Consider the following 21,388-nt stretch of genomic DNA (forward strand, 5'->3'; position numbering starts at 1 on the left):
CTGCCCGGAGCCGCTGCCCATTGGCTGAGGCTGCCGGAGAAGGGGCGGGGAAAAGCAGCGCGCTCGCTGATTGGCTGCTTGGAAGGAAGTCGCCCTGGAGGGACGGCGGGGCGTGGCCGGCGCGCTCGGCGGCGACGCTCCGGCAGGCGATTGGCCGGCGGCGGTGAAGTGTGAGCAGCCCATTGGCCGGCGGGGCGCGGCGGCGCGCTCGGATTGGCTAGCGTGGAACACCCCGCGCTCCCATTGGCTGGCGGCGGCCGCCGGGGCGCTGCGGAGCCGCCGGGCCGCGCCGCTGCCGCCGCTCCCCCTCAGCCGGCAGGGCCGGGCCCGCCATGGCCCCCGCCTGGATCGGCCGCCTGTGCCTGCTCCTGCTCTGCCTCTGCGGGGAGGCCGCCGCGGGGTAAGTGCGCCGGCCGCGCCCTCGGCCCGGGGGTTCCGCCTCAGCCCGGGCCTGCCCCTGCTCAGGGTGGCCGCCGCGGCGCTGAGGGGACCCCGCTGGCTGCCCCTCATCGCTCTCCCCTCTCCTCTTCCCCCTCGCCCCTCTCCGTCCCCTGTCTCCCATCCCCGTTCTCCTTCTCGCTCCCCCGCTCCCCCTCCCTCACCTTCTCGCTCCCCCCGCGGCAGGAGAGACTTCTACAAGATCCTGGGGGTGTCCCGCGGCGCCTCCATCAAGGACATCAAGAAGGCCTATCGCAAACTGGCGCTGCAGCTCCACCCCGACAGGAACCCCGACGACCCCCGGGCGCAGGAGAAGTTCCAGGACCTGGGCGCTGCCTACGAGGTGGGGCCGGGAGCTGGGAGTGTCCTCCCGGGCTGGGGAGGGTGGGGAGGGCTCACGGTGAAACAGGCTGCAGCTTGGCCTTGGAGACTCGTGAGGATTCATCCCGGAGCGTTCAGGGGCTGGGGAAGGACGTTTGGAGGGAGTTAAAGGCTCTTCCCTAAGGTGCAGCAGGAATCTGTCCTTCCCCCTGTTACCATGTGAAACTCCATCTTCCCCCTGTTAATATATGGAATTCCATCCCACATCTCTTTTTATCACAGAATCCCAGGATGGTTTGGGTTGGAAGGGATCTCATTCCATCCCTTTGCCATGGGCAGGGATCAAATTCCCTTCCATCCTTCTCATCAATTTCCATCCTCCCCCTATTACCACAGTAAAACATCCTGCCCCTGTTAATCATCCAATTCCAGATACTCTCCCAAATGAAAAACCAAGATCCAAAGCATACCGAGTTCCTTTATAAGGGACACCCAATTCTGGTTCCACTTCACCCAAAACAACCAAATCCACTCACTGTGTCCCACAGCTAACTCAGCAGAAGGATTTCCAAGCTCTCCTGGCTAAACACAAAGACCTTGCAAGGTAGGACAGGTTGCTTTCCATCCTCCCCCTATTACTACACCAAGTCCCATCCTGCCCCTGTTACTACATCCAATTCCAGATACTCTCCCAAATGAACAACAAGGATCCAGAGCACACCAGGTTCCTTGGAGAGCTGTTCCTGCCAGGGGACAATCCAACACCTCAGCTCTCTCAGCCAGGAGGAAGCCAAGGCACCAGCTTAAAGTTCTTTGGGATTTATTCCCAGTTCCTCAAGGGAGGAGTGGAGGTGCAGCAGCTCCAAGTGTGTGCAGGGCCTGGCTGGGATTAGTCTGAGCTGGTGGGAAGTGAAAGGTGCTGGCCTTGGGTCTGGAGGATATTGAGTGAGAAAAGTAATTGTGGGGCACAGCAGGATTGCTGTTATTCCATGATGATGCTGTGGCATGCAAATGATGCCCCACACTAATAGCCCAGTGCATTAAATAAATCAAATACAGGTTATTGTATTGCCCAGAGGTGTGAAGGCAAAGCCTGCTTGCCTTGGCTGTACATGCATAGTGGTGGAATGCAGGCTGTTTCCTGCATGGTTTCTGTCCTCTTTGTCCTCCTTCTGTCACTGCTGGGCTCCACCTGCTCCTGCTCCCCCTTGAGAGACCCAGAGGAAGGTGGTGCTGAGAAATTCCATTGGCAGAAATTCCTAGCAGGGACTTGCTCTTTGGGTGGGAGCTTGGGGTCCTTTGGGATGAACCCAGCTGCAGGAAAAAGGATTTGTAGCCTGGCTCCTGCTTCCATCCCTGGTGCTCCTCAGATATGCAAATATTCCTCAAAAGAGGAAGTGGGAGAACCAGCTGGCATTTATTTCTCTGTGTGGAGAAAGAAAACTGTTCACTTTTGTTTTCTCTAAAAGCTGGGACCCCTTTTTAGTTCTGACTTAAATGAACTGGCTTTATTGTCACAGGGAAAATGACTAGAAAGACATTTTTTGTGGAAATAAGTCATCCCCTATCATTTGCAGCAGCTCAGGATTGATGCACGTGGAGCTGTGAGCTTGGTGCTGCTTCTGTGAGCTGGGATCTTGTTGGCACTTTCTGCTGGCAAAGGATTTCTCTGCCTCTTGCTCGAGTTCCAGGTGGTTTAAGTGTTTGCCAGCAGCTGAGATTATTCTTTCTATTTAAAAGCTGAGTGAAAAAATGTTTGTGAAATCAAATCAGAAAGCCAGTATTGATGTGTGTGAGGTTTGGGGGAAGCTTTTGATGCCCTTCCTTGCCAGGTCTTTATCTGTTTATTCAGGACAGCTTGGAACTCCTTCTGCTGAGTTAGCTGTGGGACACAGTGAGTTGATTTGGTTGTTTTGGGTGAAATGAAACCAGAATTGGGCAACCATTATAAAGCAGAATTTTCCTCACCATAAAGCCTCTGTTAACAGCACTGCTGCCCGGGGTCTGGGTAGCTGATTATGGCAAAGCTTTCCCAAAAAATTGAGGGGAAAGTGGGTTAATGAACCTGCTCAGTGTCTTCATTTTCACGGGCTTGGTGATTCCAGCCCAGAGCTGTGTGCTCTGAATTCAGGTGTTCCATCTAGGAAGGAGTCTGATCCCAGGAGAGGGAGCTGAGACTCTTCTACACAGAGTCATGAGTCTCAGGATGGATTTGGGAGGGGTTTCCATGGGAATCTCAAGTGGCAGAGGGAGAGCTGAACCTTTACCTGCTGGGTGGAAGTAGTGAAGTCTCCGCTGATTTTTTTTCCCTGTTGCTAGCATTTATCAGTGGTTATAATTCTGTGGAATTATATTCAGCATGGTTTGAGTTGGGAAGGACCACAGGCAGGGACACCTTCCACTATCCCAGGCTGCTCCAAATCCTGTCCAGCCTGGCCTGGGACACTTCCAGGGATGGGGCAGCCACAGCTTCTCCAAACACCCCAAATTCAGTTGGTTTTCATCTTTTAGCTGCTTCTCCACCTGTTGAGTTGCTTCTCCACCTGTTCCCACTCCTGTACAGCCTTCTGAAAGCCAACCTGCCAACTCTGGCTTTTCCAAATATGATCAATGGGGCAGGAAGGGCAAGGAAGACTAAATGTGACCAGAGACTTCTGGATCTCTGAGGCAGGAAAGAGCAAAGATCCAAACTTAGGAAATAAAATTGATGCTTAAAAGTCATGGCTGAGACATAGGAATGGTGGTATGTAATTGTTTGCCTCAGCATGTCCTACTTTGTAGAATTTGAGTTATTCCTTCTGATTATTTTTTTAATATTTAAGATAAACTCACTGTTTATGTTTTCCAGGCTACTCCTGCTTTTTTTAATGAATGAAATGTACTTGTTGTGAGCTTAACTTTTCCAGACAGCACAGCAAGCAGGGCTCCTGTAGAATCCCCAGTGAAAAGTGCTGGGGGCCCTCAGAGCCTTGTCCAACACCTCCCCTGAGCCCCAGATGAGCCTTTCCTCCATCCCTGCCTTTTCCAGGTGCTGTCAGACGAGGAGAAGAGGAAGCAGTACGATGCCTATGGAGAGGAGGGCCTGAAGGATGGGCACCAGAGCTCCCACGGAGACATCTTCTCCCAGTAAGGAGTTTGAACCCTTTTGGGCTGTCCTGCAGCTGCTGCTCTGATTCTGTGATGCTCAAGCACCCTTTTGATGGGGTTTTTACCTGGCCCAGGGTCTCTGATGTGCAAGTTGAGAATTTGAAAAAATACATTTACAGTGGGTATCCCACATGCAGTTTCCAGTTTTGGTGTGCCCCACTCCTTGCTGCAAACAGGAACCAATAAAGACTGCCCACGTGGGCACCTCTGGGCACTCTGGGTGATTTTTCAGGTGCAGCACCTGCTTCAAACATGTGGAAACTTTCTCAGGTTATCTCCGTGTGTGATTGGGGTTTAACCTGTTGTCACACATCACTTTGGGGACACTTCGCCTTCTGCAAAGCAATGCTGTGGTTACTTGCACAGCCCCTGTAGAATTTGGAGCATTAAAAACCAAAGGCACTTGCACACTGCTTGGACAGAGCCTGATTTTCTTCCCCTTTGGATAAATTTCCTAAAATAATTCCAGAAGTTGCTCAGCTCCCGTAATCCTGGGTGAGGACTTGCACTGCTGCTCTGCTCTGTTCTGAGGGACAGTATGCAGGATTCCAGGGAGTTTTCCTCATCCCTCTTCTCCTCAAACTACTGAAAACCAAAAACCCAACCTGCTAGCAGCAATTTGCAGTGCTACTCAGAGAGTTTACACCTTTTGGTGGTGGCAGCTGAGCAGCAGTGCAGTGTGGAGAGGTCACATTTTGAGTGTTCTGCTCCAAATTTTGGGTTTTTTAGTGCATAAAACTCTTCCAAAGTGGCTACTGTGTTTAAAGACTTTAGTTGTGTTCTGTAGGAGCAAGAAGAGGTTCCTGGGTTTACTCAGGAGCTTTAGGACTGTGAGGAGGCTGCTTTTTAGTGGAATTTGCCCAGAATTCCTTCCTGACCTAACCAGTGTGCTTAACTCCAGTTTCTTTGGGGACTTTGGATTCATGTTTGGAGGGAACCCTCGCCAGCAAGACAGGAATATTCCCCGAGGAAGTGACATCATTGTGGACCTGGAGGTCACACTGGAGGAGGTGTATTCAGGAAACTTTGTAGAAGTAAGTTCACTTGTCTCAGTGTTTCTTGTGTTCCCAGGTTTGAGGTGCCTGACCAGAGTTCAGAATATCTTATCTCAAAAATTAGAGCTGAAATAGATACTCCTCTTCTGTGTCTGGTTGTGGTGCTATTTCCTGTAGTTTACTGAAGAAACCACACATTTATTCACCTTTTGCATCTGGCAGTGTCTCCATAAAGTGTGATAATACTGATTTGTTGGTTGTCAGTCACCAGCTCACCTTGATTAGTGCAGCAGCCCAGTTGGAAGAGGTGTAAATTGTCCCTCTGTAGAGTGTAGGGATATCTGAGGGGCTGCTCATAAGCTTCAAATTCACTTTGCAATTCTTGTAAAACCACATTGAGGATTTTTCAGTCTCCTTCTAAGGCCAAACTTGTCACTGCAAGTTTCCAGATTATATAACTGAGAAGAGTATGTGGAAAAGTATTATATTCTTTCAAACAAGCTCCATCTCTGGTGCTGACAATCCCTCCTGTCTGCATGTTGGCTTTCCATTGGATTTTATGTTTTAGCTGTTGGGGGGCCTCCAGATAATTTCCCCATTGTGTGGGACAAGGAAGTGTCATAACCAAAGTGTGGGGTGTTCCATCCTAGTGGAAAAGTGTGGAAAGAGAATGGCAATAGTGATGCCAGAGAGAGCTTTTCTGGTGTTTAACATGTGATCACAAGGTGAAAACCTGTCATTGTTTGGCCAAGGCCACATTTGCAGCTATTGTGGCAGCACCACACAACAGCATGTCCCTGCCCATGGCACAAGGCTGGAATTAGGTGATCTTTAAAGTCCCTTCCAACCAAACCATTCTCTGTTCAGAGGAATCCAGACCCTTGTGGAGACCCAGGAACACTGACATCAGCCTCTCCCTCTTCCCTGCAGGTTGTCAGGAACAAGCCAGTGGCAAGACAGGCACCTGGCAAACGGAAATGCAACTGCAGGCAGGAGATGAGAACCACCCAGCTGGGGCCTGGGCGCTTCCAGATGACTCAGGAAGTTGTTTGTGATGAGTGTCCCAACGTCAAGTGAGTTTGGTGCTCGTTCCTGCTCCACAGAATCCTAAATTCCATGGTTTTGTGTAGTGACATCAGTGTAGGGATGTGTATTCCAAATCCCACCGCTAGGTGGGGGAGCATGCCTGTGTTCCCAGGGAGAGCTGGGGACTTTGGGAAGGTTTAACACCAGCTTCTCATTTCCCGGGAGCCATTCTTGATTCTTACATCTCCTGGATGTAGAGCTCCCCAGTTTCCTCTTCCAGCCTTTTATCCCTTGCACACTCACACTGCAGTGGAAGTTCCACAGCAGAATCTGAACGGGAAGCACACAGCTGGGAACAGCTGGATGTGGAATGCCATGCTGTAGTCACACCTCCTGATGCTGACTGTGTATATGGGAGCTTTCAGCTTCACCTTCTCTGCTCCCTGAGTCTCAGCTCACCAGAAAGGCAGCTCTGACTCTCTTGGTTTAGATGAGAGCATGTGTGAGCTTGTGGGGGTGTTCTCCTTACCCCAGGGACACAGATTAAAAGTTGAGATGAAGTTGAAATAAATAAATCAAGTTGAAAACTGAGTGCTGGGTTGCTCTTCCCATTTTCAGGCTGGTGAATGAGGAGAGGACGCTGGAAGTGGAGATAGAGCCGGGGGTGAGGGATGGCATGGAGTATCCCTTCATTGGGGAAGGTGAGTGTGTGCTCAGCTCTGAGCTGCTCCTCCTCCATGGTTCTCTGGCTCTGGCAGTGCCCAAGCCCCCCATGTGGCTGGAAGTGCTGTGTTCTCTGCATGTGCTGAAATCCAGGAGCACGTTCCTAGTCTGGATAACACAGTTCCACTCCCTTAGCTGGCAGTGGGGACATGCACAACACCCTGAGCTTCTGTTCCAGGCTTGAGCCTTTGAAAGGATCCCCTCTGCCCTTCAGTGACTAAAGGACATCATTAACATGCAGACAGGTCTTCAGAAGAGCAGAGGTGTGACCTTGCTGAGGCAACACCCATAAAGCCCTAAGCTCTTTAGGAGATGTTTAAGCAGAATTTTGGTCATTTAAAGATCAATTAGTTGGGTTTTTTTTCCTTTAACTTGTGAGCTGCAAGTCTGTAATATCCTGCTTGTATCTCCACTTGTGCTAACTATTTTCTTTAAAGAAAACTCTTCTTTCTCCCCCACAGGTGAGCCCCACGTGGATGGGGAGCCAGGAGATTTGCGCTTCCGAATAAAAGTTCTTAAGTAAGTCTCCAGCCTAGTTAGGCTCTTGCTTGGCCAGATGGAGCTTGTCCTTCAGCAGGGCAGGTGCAGGTCTGGCACTCAGGGCTGTGCAGGATGCTCAGCCCTCGTGGTGCTGGAGGAGCTGGACTTGATGCTGTTAAAAGTGGAATTATCAAAGTCTTTTTTTTTTTTGGCTTGAATTCACCATGTGTGATTCAGAATAAATATCTTGTTTTTTCTAGCACACAATCTTGTAAGGAAATGCACTACTAAGAAAATTGCTGTGTGAGTCAGGACTTCTTGCCACACCTCACCACTCAGTGCCCTAGAAATAGAAAAGACACTTATCAGTGCATATCTTACACAGGAAAATGAGGCTAAATTTGATTCATTCCTCACTTCCCCTCCTATTTATGATTTCTCCAACCTCCCAAACAGAAGAAAAGAAGCTCAAGGACCTGTTTCCCCTCTGGTGAAGGAGTAAAGTTGAATGGCTCTTATTTCCACAGGCACCCAGTGTTTGAAAGGAGAGGAGATGACTTGTACACAAACGTGACAATCTCGCTGGTCGAGGCACTGACAGGCTTTGAGATGGATATTGCCCACTTGGATGGGCACAAGGTGAGGCCCAGGGTGTTGTGTGCATCCCAAATTCACCTGCAGCTCCGTGCTCAGGATTGGCTTGCTCAGGGTCTGGTTATCTACAGTATTCCCTCTGTTGGAGCATTCCAGGCCAGTGGACTCTCTATGAGGGGTGCACAGTGTGTGCCTCACTTCCTGTGAGCTGTCCCAGCAGAGCGTGGTGTTAGTTCTGGCATGTGTCCAGTAAAACAGCCTGGACCCGTGGGATATCACTGGTTTTGGCAAGGAATCAATGCCAGTTGGAGCTTTCCAGTGGCTTGGAAAGAGTGTTGGAGTATTGGGGTGCACACACAGAACATGGGCTGCCCAGGGAGGTGGTGAAGTCCCTGTCCCTGGAGGTGTCAAAGGAACATCTGGATGTGGCCCTCAGTGCTCTGTTGACAAGGTCACAATCAGTCTTGGCTTGGACTCAATGATCTTGGAAGTCTTTCAGTGATCCTGGGATCCTGTAACACCACTAATGTTCTAAATTTCCTTTTCTCTCCAGGTTCACATTGTGCGGGATAAAACCACAAAACCCGGCGCCAAGCTGTGGAAGAAGGGAGAAGGTCTTCCAAACTTTGATAACAACAACATCAAAGGCTCCCTAATAATCACCTTCGACGTGGAGTTCCCCAAGGAGCAGTTGACGCCGGAGCAGCGGGAAGGTGCGTGCCCAGAGCCCTCAGCCTGAGCCTGGCACAGCTCCTCCAGGGGCTGGAGCAGCCAGGAGGGGCTGTCCTGTCCCTGTGCCCCTTGTCCAACATGACACAGTTGGCTGATGGCCTGTGATGAACTCCCACTTCCCTTGGAAGAGAGGGAGCTTGGCTGCTGCGGTTGTGGCTGAGGTTGGCATGTGCTGCTGCTGGAATGCAGCTCTTGGCAAGTTTGCAGGTGTTTTGTTTTGGTGCTGCTCATCTGTCTGACCCCACAGCCTTGCTGGGCTCAGCCTCTGTCTGCTTTGCCTCGGCTGGAATGGGATCACAAAGGGTTTTCCAGCCCCTGCTGCTACTTTCTTGGAGGGGAGACTTGTGGAAATCCCTCTGCTGCTGAGGGTAAGGAATGTCACACTGTGTCAGGAGAAGGGTTGTTCCTTCCCACAGCTCCTTCCACCCTGCTCCCTCTAGGACAGATCTGCTGCTCAGCTTCAAATAGAAACCTGATGAACCATGTAGGAATACTAAAATTGCCAGAAGGGTAAATCCTTAAATCCTGTACTCCCAGCAGGGAATTCTTTGCTTCAGCAGCCTCTGTGGTTCTGCTGCTCCACATCAGAGTGGGAATCAAGGGCCTCATCCTCTGCCACAGGACAAAGATATTCCTGGCACGTACTAGTGCAGCTCTTCAGGAAATCCCCATCCCCAGAACTTCTTGCAGGGCTTCTTCTGAAGTGGATTGACTTCTTTAAGTGGATTTCCTGGACTCCTCAAGTTTGTAGCGGGAAGCCAAGTGCTGCGTGGGTTTTATTCCACTGCTTTGGCCACACTGTGCCAGCTGCCCTGTGCAGTCCAGTTGGTGGCTGCAGCTCCAGATGTCCCAAGGCTCTTCCTGCAGCTTTTTGGGCTGGCAGGTCTGTACCTCTGGGCTGGGCTTAGAGTGATCCTGCTTCATGGTTTTATCCCTGTGCTTTCCCTCTTGTTCCAAGAGTGTTGTACAGGGCACAAGGGCCTCATCACTGTGGAGTCTCAGTCCAGGCTCTGCTGCCCTTCCAGAAGCTTCATCAGGCAATAGGAGCTCTGAAACAGATGTGAGGTTATTCCAGCTGTTGCTCTTGGCAGTTTAGAGGACACTGAGACAGAACCTCCATGTTTCTGACAGAACTGCTCACACACCTCTGCGGATATCCTGGAACAGAGATGATGGCACTGCCATGGGTGTGTTCAGGCACAGGGTGTTTCTTTCCCTCCCAAAGCAATTCCACATTTCCCAGGGGAAGCTGACTGGGCAGATGACTTTCTGTGTGCTGGGTATCTCCAAACATCCATGATATCAGGAGTTTTATGAGGGAATAGGTCTGTCCCTGTGTGTGGCAGCAGCTGAGTGTACACAATCAATGGAAAACTGTGGGCTTCAGAATTCAAAACATCCCTTTTTTCCTTATTGTTGGCAGTGGTCCTCATTCCTTATCTCCTGACCACATATCCAGCTCCCGGGGCTGTCAGAAGATAACTCTGGCTCCAAGAGCACCACCCCCAGCTTTGGAGTCACAGAAATAATATCCCTTCTTTCCTGCAGTGGGACTTGATCACTGCTGATCAGAGCTTCCTCTCCCTCTGTACTGTCACCTGTCACTTCTAGTTGGTATCAGCAACATTTCAAAGGAAAAACTGACTTCAGGCTCCAATAAAAAGTGCCTGAAGTGCAGTAGCACCAATTGTTAGGATTCCTGGTTGGAATTCCTGATTAAACCTCGGGTACATGTTGAAATACCTTGTGCACTACTGAGGGTGTTCTGCCAGAGGTGTGGGAGCTGCTGGGAAATGAAGTGTGGGATGGTGCCAATCCAAATTTTTTCAGGGTTCCTGGAGCACACCTTTCTCCAGTTACAGCCTTCCTTTTTAAGAACCAGACAGCCAGGAGCCACATCCTGTCACCCACCAGCTGGAAAGTGACTTGGAGGCTCCTCTGGATGCAGGAGAGGAAGTGATTGTGCCTTGGAGAATGACCTGTTCCTAATAATGAGCAACTCCTGGACAGGGGTTCACTTTGTCCTGGTGTTCCTGAAAAAAGTTCAGGCGTCTCTGGCCATCAGGCAAGGAACATGAGAAGTTCTTGCCTGGCAGAGAGACATCCTGCTTCCAGTTACTACTTCCAGGGCAGTTTTCCAGTATTTTAACAAAGCTACTGTGACCCTTGTGCATCCCATCACTGGTTTTCAAGGACAGTGGAATGTGTAGGCAAAAAGGTTTAAGGATAGACAAGCAGGACAAGGGTTGCAGGGAGACAAACTGTTTTTCAGCAGGATTTCCTGAAGGATTTGCATGCCTGAAAGGTTGGAATTTTCTTCTGTACAAGTAAATTGGTTGGTTTCATTACTGATAGTCAATCTAAACCTCCCCTGGAGCAACTTGAGGCTATTTCCTCTCATCCTGTCCCTTGCTCCCCTGAGCAGAGTCTGACCCCCACCTGGCTGTCCCCTCCTGTCAGGAGCTGTGCAGATCCAGAAGGTCCCCCCTGAGCCTCCTTTTCTCCAGGCTGAGCCCCTTCCCCAGCTCCCTCAGCCCCTCCTGGTGCTCCAGCCCCTTCCCCAGCTCTGTTCCCTTCCCTGGACACCCTCCAGCCCTCAATGTCCTCCTTTTAGTTATTTGAAGGTCGCCCACAGCGTTGGGAGTTTCCCTCTGTTTTGGGCTCAGTGTTTTTTGAGGCTGCTCTGAGCTGTGTCCTGAGGGGCTCCAGGGCAGTGAGTGACCAGGCTGAGTTAATCAGAGGGGGACTCCCTCTCTAATCTCTGGAAAAACAGTGACACATCCACCCTTGCCACTGTGCTTCCTCTGCTCCCTGTGGGCTTGCCCTTTAAGCAGCAGTGGAGACCTGCCAGCCCTTCCCTGTCGTGCCGTGCCGACCCCAGGAGATGAGCTGTTATGGATTTAAGGGCTGACTCACTCTTCAGCCTGTTTGGTAACAATTTGATACTGACAGATCCTTGAACTGCCCATTCCTTGGAGTGTTTAGTGTATGGGATTTCAGGAATGGGGAAGAAGTGCTGGAAGAATCATCCTGACATCTTTGCTGTGCTCTGTGACACTCTGCCTTCCCTTGCAGGTCTCAAGCAGCTGTTGAAGCAAGGATCAGTGCAGAAGGTCTACAATGGATTGCAGGGATATTGATGTGTGGAAAAACTGGACTTCCCTGGAAATGCAAAGTCAGATTTGTTTGCAGTCATTTCTCCTGCCCACTGTAGAAGGGGGAAGAGGGAGGGGGGCGATGGTTGAGGTTTAGCTCATCTTTGGTTTGTAAATTATGGAAGTGCTCAGAGTTTGGGGAAATACTTTTTCAGGACATAACTGGTGCTGCCTATCATGTTCCACGTCCTGGAACAACAGAGATTCCTTGAGCAGGAAAACATAGGTGGGGAAAGGAGTTTTAAATTCCACACAGATTGGAATTCTGGTTTTTAAATATATTTTGATGTGACTTTTCTTGGCCATCTCAACATATTTTCATAGCTGCTCCTGCTTTTTATGTCCTTTGTGTAAATTTCTTCCAAATTCCTGTTGTTTTGGGGTGATATTTTTAAGGCCAGCCCTTTCTCCCCTTCCTCTCTGAGTCCAGAGTGTGGTGTTGGTTGAGAGTCTGGTTTTGGGGCAGGAATACTGATGCTGTTGGAAGTGCACTGGGCTGTGTTAGACCCCAAAACTGGTTATGAAAAGAGTCTTTCAAAGCCTCTGTGGGCTCTCCTAACTACCAAGTCCCAAAAATTGGTCAGAAATTTGAAGTTGCACCAGCTTAGCAAAGACTCCTTGATCATGGTGGAATTTGGGAATGACTCCTCATGGCCTTGGTTGCCCCTTGTTGCCCCCACATGGAACCAGTCTGGAAAAGCTCCCTCCCCTCCTGCGCTCTGTCCTCCGTGAGGACGGGTGAGGCTGATGGGAATAAAGTGTTTGTTGGAGTTGGAATGGCAAAACCTCCCTGGTGATGTGTTTCTGGGACAGACCTGGGCTTCCCTCTGCCAGGCAGCAGCAGAAATCATGGAAGCAGTAAGGCTGGAAAAGCCTTCTGAGGTAAAGTGCAACCCAGCACTGCCAAAGCCACCTTTAACTCATGTCCCCAGGTGCCACATCCACACATTTTGTAAACCCCTCCAGGGATGGGGACTCCACCACTGCCCTGGGCAGCTGTGCCAGTGCTTGACCACCCTTTTAGGGAAGGAATTTTCTGTCATATCCAATCTAAACCTCCCCTGGAGCAACTTGAGGCTGTTTCCTCTTGTCCTGCTGCTTGTTCCCTGGGAGAAGAGCCCAATGCCACCTGCCTCCACACTCCTTCCAGTTCCTTCAGGGATCTTGGGGGCCTTCCAGGTCCCCAAGGTGGGAGGTGGGATCCTTCCAGCTTCTCCCTGCCCCATTCCCTATTTGGGAAGTGGATGGGCTACAGGGAAGTGTCTCCAGGGGAGCAGCAGACGCAGCCTCAAGGTGGTTTTGTTTTCAGTTTATTCCCTTCCTTGGGAGCAGGAGCAGCTCAAGGTGAGCACAGCCCCTGTGTCCACGCTGCCCTGGGTCCAGCAAGTCCCACCCACCCCTGCAGCTCCAGTGGGAGTGACGCAGGGGAAGCAGCAGCCCCGGGAAGATTTCCTGTTGGATCCTGTGTACATTTGCCTTGGCAGAGCACAGCAGGGGCTTGGGGAGCAGCTGAGACAAACCTGCAGTGCCAAACCCTTGGTCTCTGCTTCTCCTTAGAATCCATAAGGATAAAGTGGTAACCCCAGCTGAAGCTGCTTCCTCTGCCCACGATGCCCAGTCTTTTCCAGGTGCTGCCTCTGCTCCCTTCTTAGTTCAAGTTTCTAGGAAACCTCAGATTTCAAGGAAATTCCCATATCCCAGTGCATAGGGCTGTTTCCTGTTATTCCAGCCACTTGCAACCCTGCTCACCTGTAGTAATAAATCCAAAAAGCCAGGATTTCACCCCTTAATCTCCATTGTGCAACCTCTCCTACCTGCACCCCCAGCAGCAGCCAGTGGGTTTATTTTGGGCCTGAGTCCTTGTTCCCACTGCTGCTTTTCCTTTCCCTGCTAATTCCTTTCCTTCCTGTGGTTTGTTTTTATTGCAGTGTGGGGCCAGACTCTTTGGAGAACACAACAATGGCTGCAGAGCCCCAGCAGGGAGAAAGACAGGAAAAAAAGCCCCAAATTCCAACCAAAAACCCCTGCTTCCTTCCACCCTTCCCCCCTGCTGTGGGATGTGTTCAGAGCCAGCTTCCAAAGCCTTTCCCACCTCCAGACAAAGCTTCCAGGGCTTCCATGATTTTGCCCAGCAGCAGCAGCAGTGCTTGCTCAAACATTCCCAGTGGTTTTGGTCCTGGCCCACTCACAGAGTGCTTGTTTTAGGATCATGGAATATTTGTCCTTCGAGGACTGGGGTGTGGAGGGTGCTGGGTGTCCATGGCATTTTCTGTCCCCTTCTCCTATGACATGGAGCTGGTAGGAGCAAGTCATGGCAGACATGGACTCCTTTATCCTTAGAAATGCTTTCCACGAGGTTTAGGTGTTCACATCTTGGTCTGGCACCAAACAAGGATCCTGACTGAACCTCCAGGGTGGGAATTCTGTAATGCACAGCTTGAATTTCCAGTCCTTTCTAAGCAACTCCATTCCCAAACTGGAACAAACACAAATTTCCTGAGCCTCTTTTAACCTAAATCCTTGGAATGGTGAGGATTCAGATGAAGGCATGTAGTTCAGTTCTTCTAGGAAAACTCTTGTCCTTGGAATGCACTCCCAGAAGTCCATGCTGCTTTGGGAAGCCTGGCTGAAATGGGGTCCTGGTTTATTCCTGAAGGGAATGGCTTTCAGCACCTCCAGGGGCTGTGTGTGTTCTTTCAGAACCTCACCACAGGCTGGCTTTTAGATGTCATCACCTCCATCAGCTGTGTTCCCACCCTTTGGCTGGATCCCTCCCATCCCAGGGGAGGGGAAGGAGCAGATGGGATGAGGATTCCATAGCAGGTTGATGATGGGAGGGAGTGCAGGGCTCAGATCCATCCAGCCCTGCAGCCTTGCCCGTGTCTTCTGTCCCTGCACAGCCTGGGCTGGCTGCACCTAGAGCCACATTCCCCATCCCAGACCGGATGGTGAAGTTCTGGGGCTGCTCCAAGGAGTTTCAGCCCTTAGTGTGGGAGTCTTGGGAGGAGAGCTTTGCTCCCAATGGCTTCACTCACACTGAAGGCTGTTCCCAGCTCTGGGAAGTGGGTGAAAGGGTTCCCAAACAGCCATTTTTCCAGGGAAACGTCTCTGAAGGCACAGTGCAAGCAAGCTTGGGATTTTCCAAAGAAAAATCTTGTTTTTTCATGTCTTTATTTCCCTCTGAACCTTTCTGCTCCAGGGCTGGGCAGTGGAGGAAGAAGGGAGAAAGGGACTGTTGCCAGGAGAAGTTTGCTTGGTTTGGAGTGGGAACCTCCATGTGGGAAGGGAAGGTGAAGCAACGATTTTTTGCTGGAATCCTGACTGTGATTCCCAGCCGGGAGTCCCCATCCCTGCTGGCCTGCATTGCAGGAGCAGGAGCTGCTGGAGCAGCCTGGCTTGCCCCGGAGCAGTCCCCAGGGAGAGGGCAGCCCTCCGGGGCAGGGCAGAGGTGTGGCATGGGTGGTACCCGCTGCCTCCATCCCGCCTGCCCCGGATCCCTGCTCCGGATCTCTCTCTCCCGTTTCCTGTGGCTGACCTGGGAGGTGAGCGGGAGGGAAGAGGGCAGCGCTGGGCACCGATGGCCCTGCGAGGAGGGAGTGGCCAGCACGGCCCTCCCTGTGCTGAGAGGCTTCTCCAGGGAGCTGCTCATTTCCATGCGGGAGCAGGAGGCTGCTGGGAAGCACATCCCCTCACCCCCAGTGCAGCCCCTGGTGTGGACAAGCGTGTCCCAAAGTCAGGAATTAAACCATCTGTGACACTGTGACCTCGGGGAAATTGGAAGGATGGGGTTTGTTTAGTCCTGAAAAGCCACAATGACACCAGTGCAGGCTCCGAGTGCGTAAGAGGTGTTTACAGGGATGATCCCGCTTCCTTCCAGATGGATCCCATCAGCCCCACTTTTTTCCCCCCTCTCACGCCAGCAGGCACCAGAGCCCATCACTGGTTTTGGGCAGCTCCTGGAGCCATCCAGCCCTTTGTCCTGAGGCACAGCAGCTCCCAAAGGACACGGGTGGAGATACCAACCTTGCAGAGGGAGCTGATGTCCAAAAGGAAACAGGGTGACCTGCCCGTCCCATCCAAGTTCCCCATGGGATGGGTGAAGGAAAGAGCTGGTGCACGTGGACATTGCCTCACTGGAACAAGTGAGGATCATTTGTTGGATCAAGGCTAGGACATTTTATCTGAGCCCTTATCCAAGACAGCGGCAGCGGAGTGGGCTGATGGAAACCACGCGTGGAAAACAAAGCCTTACCCGGCAATCCCCACGGATAACAAGGATGGGTCACTCTGGGAGCTGGTTAAAGCTGCCAGAAGCTTCCATGCGGGTTCATTCACCCTCCTGCAGAACCCAGAAGTCCTCCAAGGAGAAAATTGAAACCACCCCTCGCTGATGGATTACGCACTGGCGCCCGTCCCGAGCTGTGATCAGAGCGGAAGAACAACCGAATTTGGGAAGGGATGAGCCGTGCATGCGGCTGCTGTGTTGGAGTGGTGGTGGAACAGGAGCCCAGCTCCCAGTTCTGAGGCAGCTGGGCTGCTGTCCCCCCGCTGTCACACCCAGCTGGGCCTCATTGGCCCCACCATGAGGCACTTCAGGGTTTTGGGGAGAGGAAGAGAAATTCTGGGGCTATGTTGTGTTGGAGGTGGATGCTGCCACCATAACTCCTCTGCTGCTGGCCACCAGGTCAGACACTGATGCCACCACCAGGGAGGTCCCTCAGGATGGAGGTGCCAGGTTTGGGTGCGTTGCCCATGGACACCAATGGAGATGAGGCTGTTCCTTGGGGTTCTGCACTTTTGGGGGATCCCCACTGCCCAGTCCCTTGTGGAAACTCAAGAGCAGCAGCAGAGTCAGCTCCGTTCTGGAGCATTCTCCAGACACACACGGGGAGCTCAAGGGCAGGAAAAAGGCTTTTCCAGAGCTCCATGAAGTGGACAAGCTCAGACTAGCTCATCTGTCCAAAAGATGACACATTTCTGGAGCAAAAAGCAAAGCAAGCTCTGCTCTTCCAGGCCTCCCCACCAGTGTTTGCCACCTGGGTCTGTCAGTCCTGGGTGCCATCCCTGCTCCATCACAGCCATGGGCATCCCACAACGTCCACACTCAGCCATCCCAGCCCAGGGAGAGGGGACTGGGAACAGGAATCACTCCAAGTCTTGGGGACCACAGTGCAACATCTGCAGGTAGCAGAGATGCCCGAGTCTGGAACTCAAAGCAGAGCTGGGAATGCAGTGGTTTCTCCCAGCTGGAAGGGACTGAATCCCTTTGCAGACAGCAGATGCAGCACGTGTGACCTTGGGCACTGGCCTGGTGTCCCTGGATGCTGGCGGCAGGGACACGGAGCGCTCGGCCACAGCACAGCTCCTGCCAAGGGCGCTGCTCCAAGGGCCGGGCGATGACGTTCCCGTGCCTCAGCCCTGTTGTTTTGGATTCTCCGGCCTCTCGGAGCCCGCCAAGGGTGGGGAGCGCCCCGGCCCCTGCCCCAGGAGCCTGGGGGAGGCGGGGGCCAGGGTGATGAGATGTGGGCTTTGGAGACCTCCTCCTCCATCCCTCCATGAGGACAACCACTAAGGTCATCTTCGCATCCCTTCTGTCCCTCGTCTCTTTTCCCACCTTCCCTCATCCCACCCTGTCTTGCTCGCAGGGTGTTTAGAAAAGAAAGAGCTGGAAGCTAATCCAGGAAAGCCTGTGCTGTCCCCAGCCAGCTCCTGGCTCCCTTCCTGCCGCCAGAGCAGTGGAGATGCACAGGACAGCTTAAAATCCCATTTCGGGTGAAAGGGAAACGTGGCCAAGAGTTTCTTATCTATGCAATCAAAGTTTAAACAGTCAGAGTGGAGGTTTTAGTTCAGATTTGGGTTGTGGAAAACTGTCCCCTCACAGCTGTGTGTACTTGACCTCAGCATCTCAGACCGAGCGAGAAAATGAAAAACGTTGAGAAAATTACTTAATTGAGTCAAACCAAAGCTGGGAGAGGGTTGAAATGAGCTCAGGAGGTGCAACACCCTCCTGCAAACACCACCAGTGTCTTTCCAGAGACTGGAAATCTCAGCACACAACCCACGGTCTGGCACAGGGGCTGGCAACACCAAGGAGCCCACCCAGCACCAGCAGCTGTGGCCCAGGATGGATCCAATGGATCCACAGCCCCACATGGTGCTGCCAAGGGCAACAAGAGCAGCCGAAGGTGTGGTGGGAGCTGATGGATGGTTTTATTACCCAAGGTGTGACATCCTCCCTCCATCCCCAGTGGAGCAGGGATGAATGAGGGTTTAACACCATCCTTTTAACAGTTCCATGACTGTTTCTTCTGCTGCTTTCCCCCCACGCCTCTCCCCCCCATTCTTCCATGCATGCCCAGTGTTTCTGTGTGGAGTCTTAGTGCATTGCCTGGCGTGAGGACCGTCCACAGGGCTGGGGGCTGCTGGAGGGGTCAGTCCAGCTGGGACAGGACTGGGAAGCCACTTGTGTCCTTGAGGAGCAAAGCCTGTGGCACTGAGGACACGCATCCCTTGTGAGGGATGGGCTCGGTCCCTGCCTCCACGGAGGGATGATGGATCCATCCTCTGTTTCCATGCAGGCATGATGGATCCATCCTCTGTCTCCATGCAGGGATGATGGATCCATCCTCTGTCTCTGTGCAGGGATGATGGATCCATCCTCTGTCTCTGTGCAGGGATGCTGGAACCAGCCTCTGGCTCCGTGCAGGGATGATGGAACCAGCCCCTGCCTCCCCAGGGTGATGATGGATCCACGGAGAGTTGCTGGATCCTTGGGAAGATGATGGATCCATCCCTGACTCCACAGGGAAATGATGGGTCTGTCCCCTGCCTCCACGGGGTGGTGATGGATCCACAGAGAGTTGCTGGATCCTTGGGAAGATGATGGATCCATCCCTGACTCCACAGGGAAATGATGGGTCTGTCCCCTGCCTCCACGGGGTGGTGATGGATCCACAGAGAGTTGCTGGATCCTTGGGAAGATGATGGATCCATCCCTGACTCCACAGGGTGGTGATGGCTGCACGGGGAGATGCCAGGTCCGTCCCCTGTGTCCATGGGGTGACATGGGACAGCTGCCCACGCTAGCAGCTCCCTCCCGTGCAGAGGAAGATGCCCAGGGCCATGCCCAGCAGGCTGAGGCTGCCCAGGACCAGCCCCAGTACCAGCGGGGTGCGCGATCGGCCGCTGACCCTTCCTGCAAGAGGCGAGAGGGATGGAGGTGACAACTGGGCCACGCCACTGCGTCCCTCTCCCCAACCCCAGCCCCAACACAGACCTGTCCTGGCACTCTGAGCCTCCAGGATGCTGACACAGGTGGTGTTGAGGAAATACTGCAGGTCCTGGGTGGTTTTGGAGTATTTCATCAGCTCCTGCTGGGCGAAGGAGGCCACCGGGAGCTCTCCGGGCCAGCGCCGCTCCCAGGTGGCGCTGGGGACGTGGAAGCTGAGGAACGCCGTCCTGTTGAGGGTCACCTCGTAGAAGCTCTGCGCTGTGCCGTTGGGGTAGAGGCGGCAGCCCAGGTGGCAGCACAGGTGATGGGTGACTGCAGGGACAGAGGGGACAGGGTCACCACGCTCCCACCCTGAGCACCTCACCGGCAGCAAACTGGGCACTAAGTTTGCACAGCCTCAGCACCACCCAAGCCACCCACAGCTTTGCTTCCCCTCCGTTTGAGCGTGGCAGTGGCTTCTCCAGCGGCTGCGACTATTTTCCCTCCCTTATCTCCACACAGCACAGCTCTGGTTCTACAGAGAGGGAGGTTTGGGGCACAGAGCTGCTTGTGGCTCTCGCAGATGGACAGAGACAGCAGGAGGGAGAAGGCAGGTCATGCCAGAGACTGTGGTGACACCGGGCTCCCCAAGGGTACAGGAGTGTGGGGTTACGGCAAAACCTGTTTGGGGGTAACCAAGGAAAGGAAAGGAAAGCACGCCCCAGGCAGGAGCAGCAAAGGCAGCAGGGCTTTTGGGGCAGAGTGAGCAGGAGCACGAAACCATCACCAGCAGCATCCCTCAGCTCCTACAGAATGCAGGGTGCCAGTGGGATACAGGTGGGATGCAGGCAGAGCACAGGCAGGGAGCAGACAGGGCTCCTACACCTCACCACCCCACAGGCTGCAGCCCCCAGCCCTTTTCATGAGGAGCAGCAACAGGTTGAGCATCGTCCCATTCCCAGGGTAAGAAATTCCCGGCTCCACAGAAGGGCTCCCTTTGCTCACAGAGAGGTTTTGCACATGGCCGTGTCCCCATCCCTTTGCCCATCTGTCCCCGCAGAGCCACCCCCGTGCCTGGCAGCACGGAAGAGGCTCCCCTTCCCGGGGCACCCACCCCGTCCCCCGGGTACTACTCACAATCGGTGGGTCTCTCCTTGTTGAAGAGTATCACCAGCTGCCTGAAGCTCTGCAGGTAGTCCATCACCTCGTTCTGCCGCCGGGCCCAGGCGTCCGGAGGCTCCAGCGGGAGCACCTGGGTGACATTATTCCCTTCCAGGAGATGGCTGAGCTGCCCATTCAGACTGGCGTTCCCCCGGAACATGGAATTACCCTTATAGACGCGGGTCAGCTGGAGCATGGTGAAGGCGAGCGGAGCTGCGGGAGACGTGGGGACATCAGCCACCGTGAGCCCCGCGTGTCCCCACGCCAACCCCGCTGTCCCCAGGCACCGCCGTGCCCCTGCCTTACCCGCCGGCTCCGCTGCGCAGCCCAGGACCCCGCCGAGCAGCAGCAGCAGCCGCAGCATCCTGGGGACGGGCACCGCGCTGGGGACACGCTGCTGGCCCGGCACGGCGCTGGGGACACGCTGCTGGCCAGGCACGGCGCTGGGGACACGCTGCTGGCCCGGCTCGGAACTCGGCACGGCACGGCACGGCGCTGCTGGCCCGGCTCGGAGCTCGGCACGGCACGGCGCTGCTGGCCCCGCGGCCGGCCCGTGGGATGTTAAGCGGGCCGGGGAGGTGGGGCTGCGGGGGGAGGAGAGCGGGACTCCGGCCAGGTCTCTCCCATTTCCTTAACCCGAGCCACCCGCACCCCTTCCCTGCCGGATGTGCCGGGCCCCGCGGCGCCTGAGGATGCAGGATGAGGCTCCAAGCTGCTCCCGGCACAGATGGAATTGGGCGAGCTGCCAGCACCTGACTCCGTTTCGCTGGGCAGGGGCTGTCCCACTCCCCTGGGGGATGTGGGAGAGCAGCGGGTGATGGCGACCATTGCCAGGGAATGGGGATATTGGAGGGAGCAGCCTCCCAGCACCACACTGCACCCACCTGGATCCCATTCCCCGTGTCCCATGGGGTTCACCCCGCTCAAAGGGACACCTCGGGGTCACCCACCTGTAGGATCCCATCCCCTGTGGAGAGGGCATCCAGCAATAGGACCCCCCTCCCTGAAAGGGGTGACATTCTGGGCAGTGGGGATGACAAATCAATGGCAGGGCCAAACCTCCATAGGTTTGTTTTTTAATTACACCTAAAATAATTATAAATTTAAAAAATTAAATGTGACATTTCTACTAAAAGCTCCAGCTCATCTCATTGGCAGTGCATGGCACAGCCTGGGGTGGCACATAATAGCATCCATGCTATGGCATGGAATACAGGCATGGAATGCTCTGGGTGGGCAGGGAACTGAAAGCCCAACTCATTGCACCTCATGCCATAGGCAGGGACTTGCTCCAAGTCCCATCCAACCTGGCCTTGGACACTTCCAGGAATGGGGACACTTCCAGCCACAGCTTCTCTGGGCAACCTGTGCCAGGGCCTCACCACCCTCACAGGGAAGGATTTATT

General features: G+C 53.5%; 2 protein-coding genes across 4 annotated transcripts; one reads left to right on the forward strand and one right to left on the reverse strand.

The window, feature by feature from the left end:
* The first annotated feature begins 240 nt into the window (after positions 1-240).
* DNAJB11 (DnaJ heat shock protein family (Hsp40) member B11) lies at positions 241-12,396 on the forward strand. Its single transcript, XM_039696938.1, has 10 exons — positions 241-400; positions 625-781; positions 3,788-3,885; positions 4,808-4,940; positions 5,832-5,974; positions 6,546-6,628; positions 7,112-7,169; positions 7,658-7,769; positions 8,278-8,437; positions 11,532-12,396. Exons 1-10 carry the CDS (start codon positions 333-335, stop codon positions 11,594-11,596), a joined length of 1,077 nt encoding a protein of 358 aa, XP_039552872.1. The 5' UTR covers positions 241-332; the 3' UTR covers positions 11,597-12,396.
* A 5,403-nt stretch (positions 12,397-17,799) lies between these two features.
* Positions 17,800-20,545, reverse strand: PROCR (protein C receptor). Of its 3 annotated transcripts, none has more exons than XM_039696960.1 (5): positions 20,397-20,544; positions 20,289-20,366; positions 19,959-20,195; positions 18,888-19,154; positions 17,800-18,806 (listed from the first exon to the last, which is right to left on the reverse strand). In XM_039696960.1, exons 2-5 carry the CDS (start codon positions 20,344-20,346, stop codon positions 18,694-18,696), a joined length of 675 nt encoding a protein of 224 aa, XP_039552894.1. In that variant the 5' UTR covers positions 20,347-20,366; positions 20,397-20,544; the 3' UTR covers positions 17,800-18,693. The 3 variants fall into 3 exon arrangements, with proteins under 3 accessions (XP_039552894.1, XP_039552893.1, XP_039552892.1); XM_039696959.1 differs by having other exon boundaries at positions 20,289-20,389; positions 20,491-20,509; XM_039696958.1 differs by having other exon boundaries at positions 20,289-20,545.
* Positions 20,546-21,388: the final 843 nt, after the last annotated feature.

This window comes from Passer montanus, unplaced genomic scaffold, assembly GCF_014805655.1.
Source record: "Passer montanus isolate IOZ18808 unplaced genomic scaffold, ASM1480565v1 scaffold115, whole genome shotgun sequence".
In the NCBI taxonomy this organism is placed as follows: domain Eukaryota; kingdom Metazoa; phylum Chordata; class Aves; order Passeriformes; family Passeridae; genus Passer; species Passer montanus.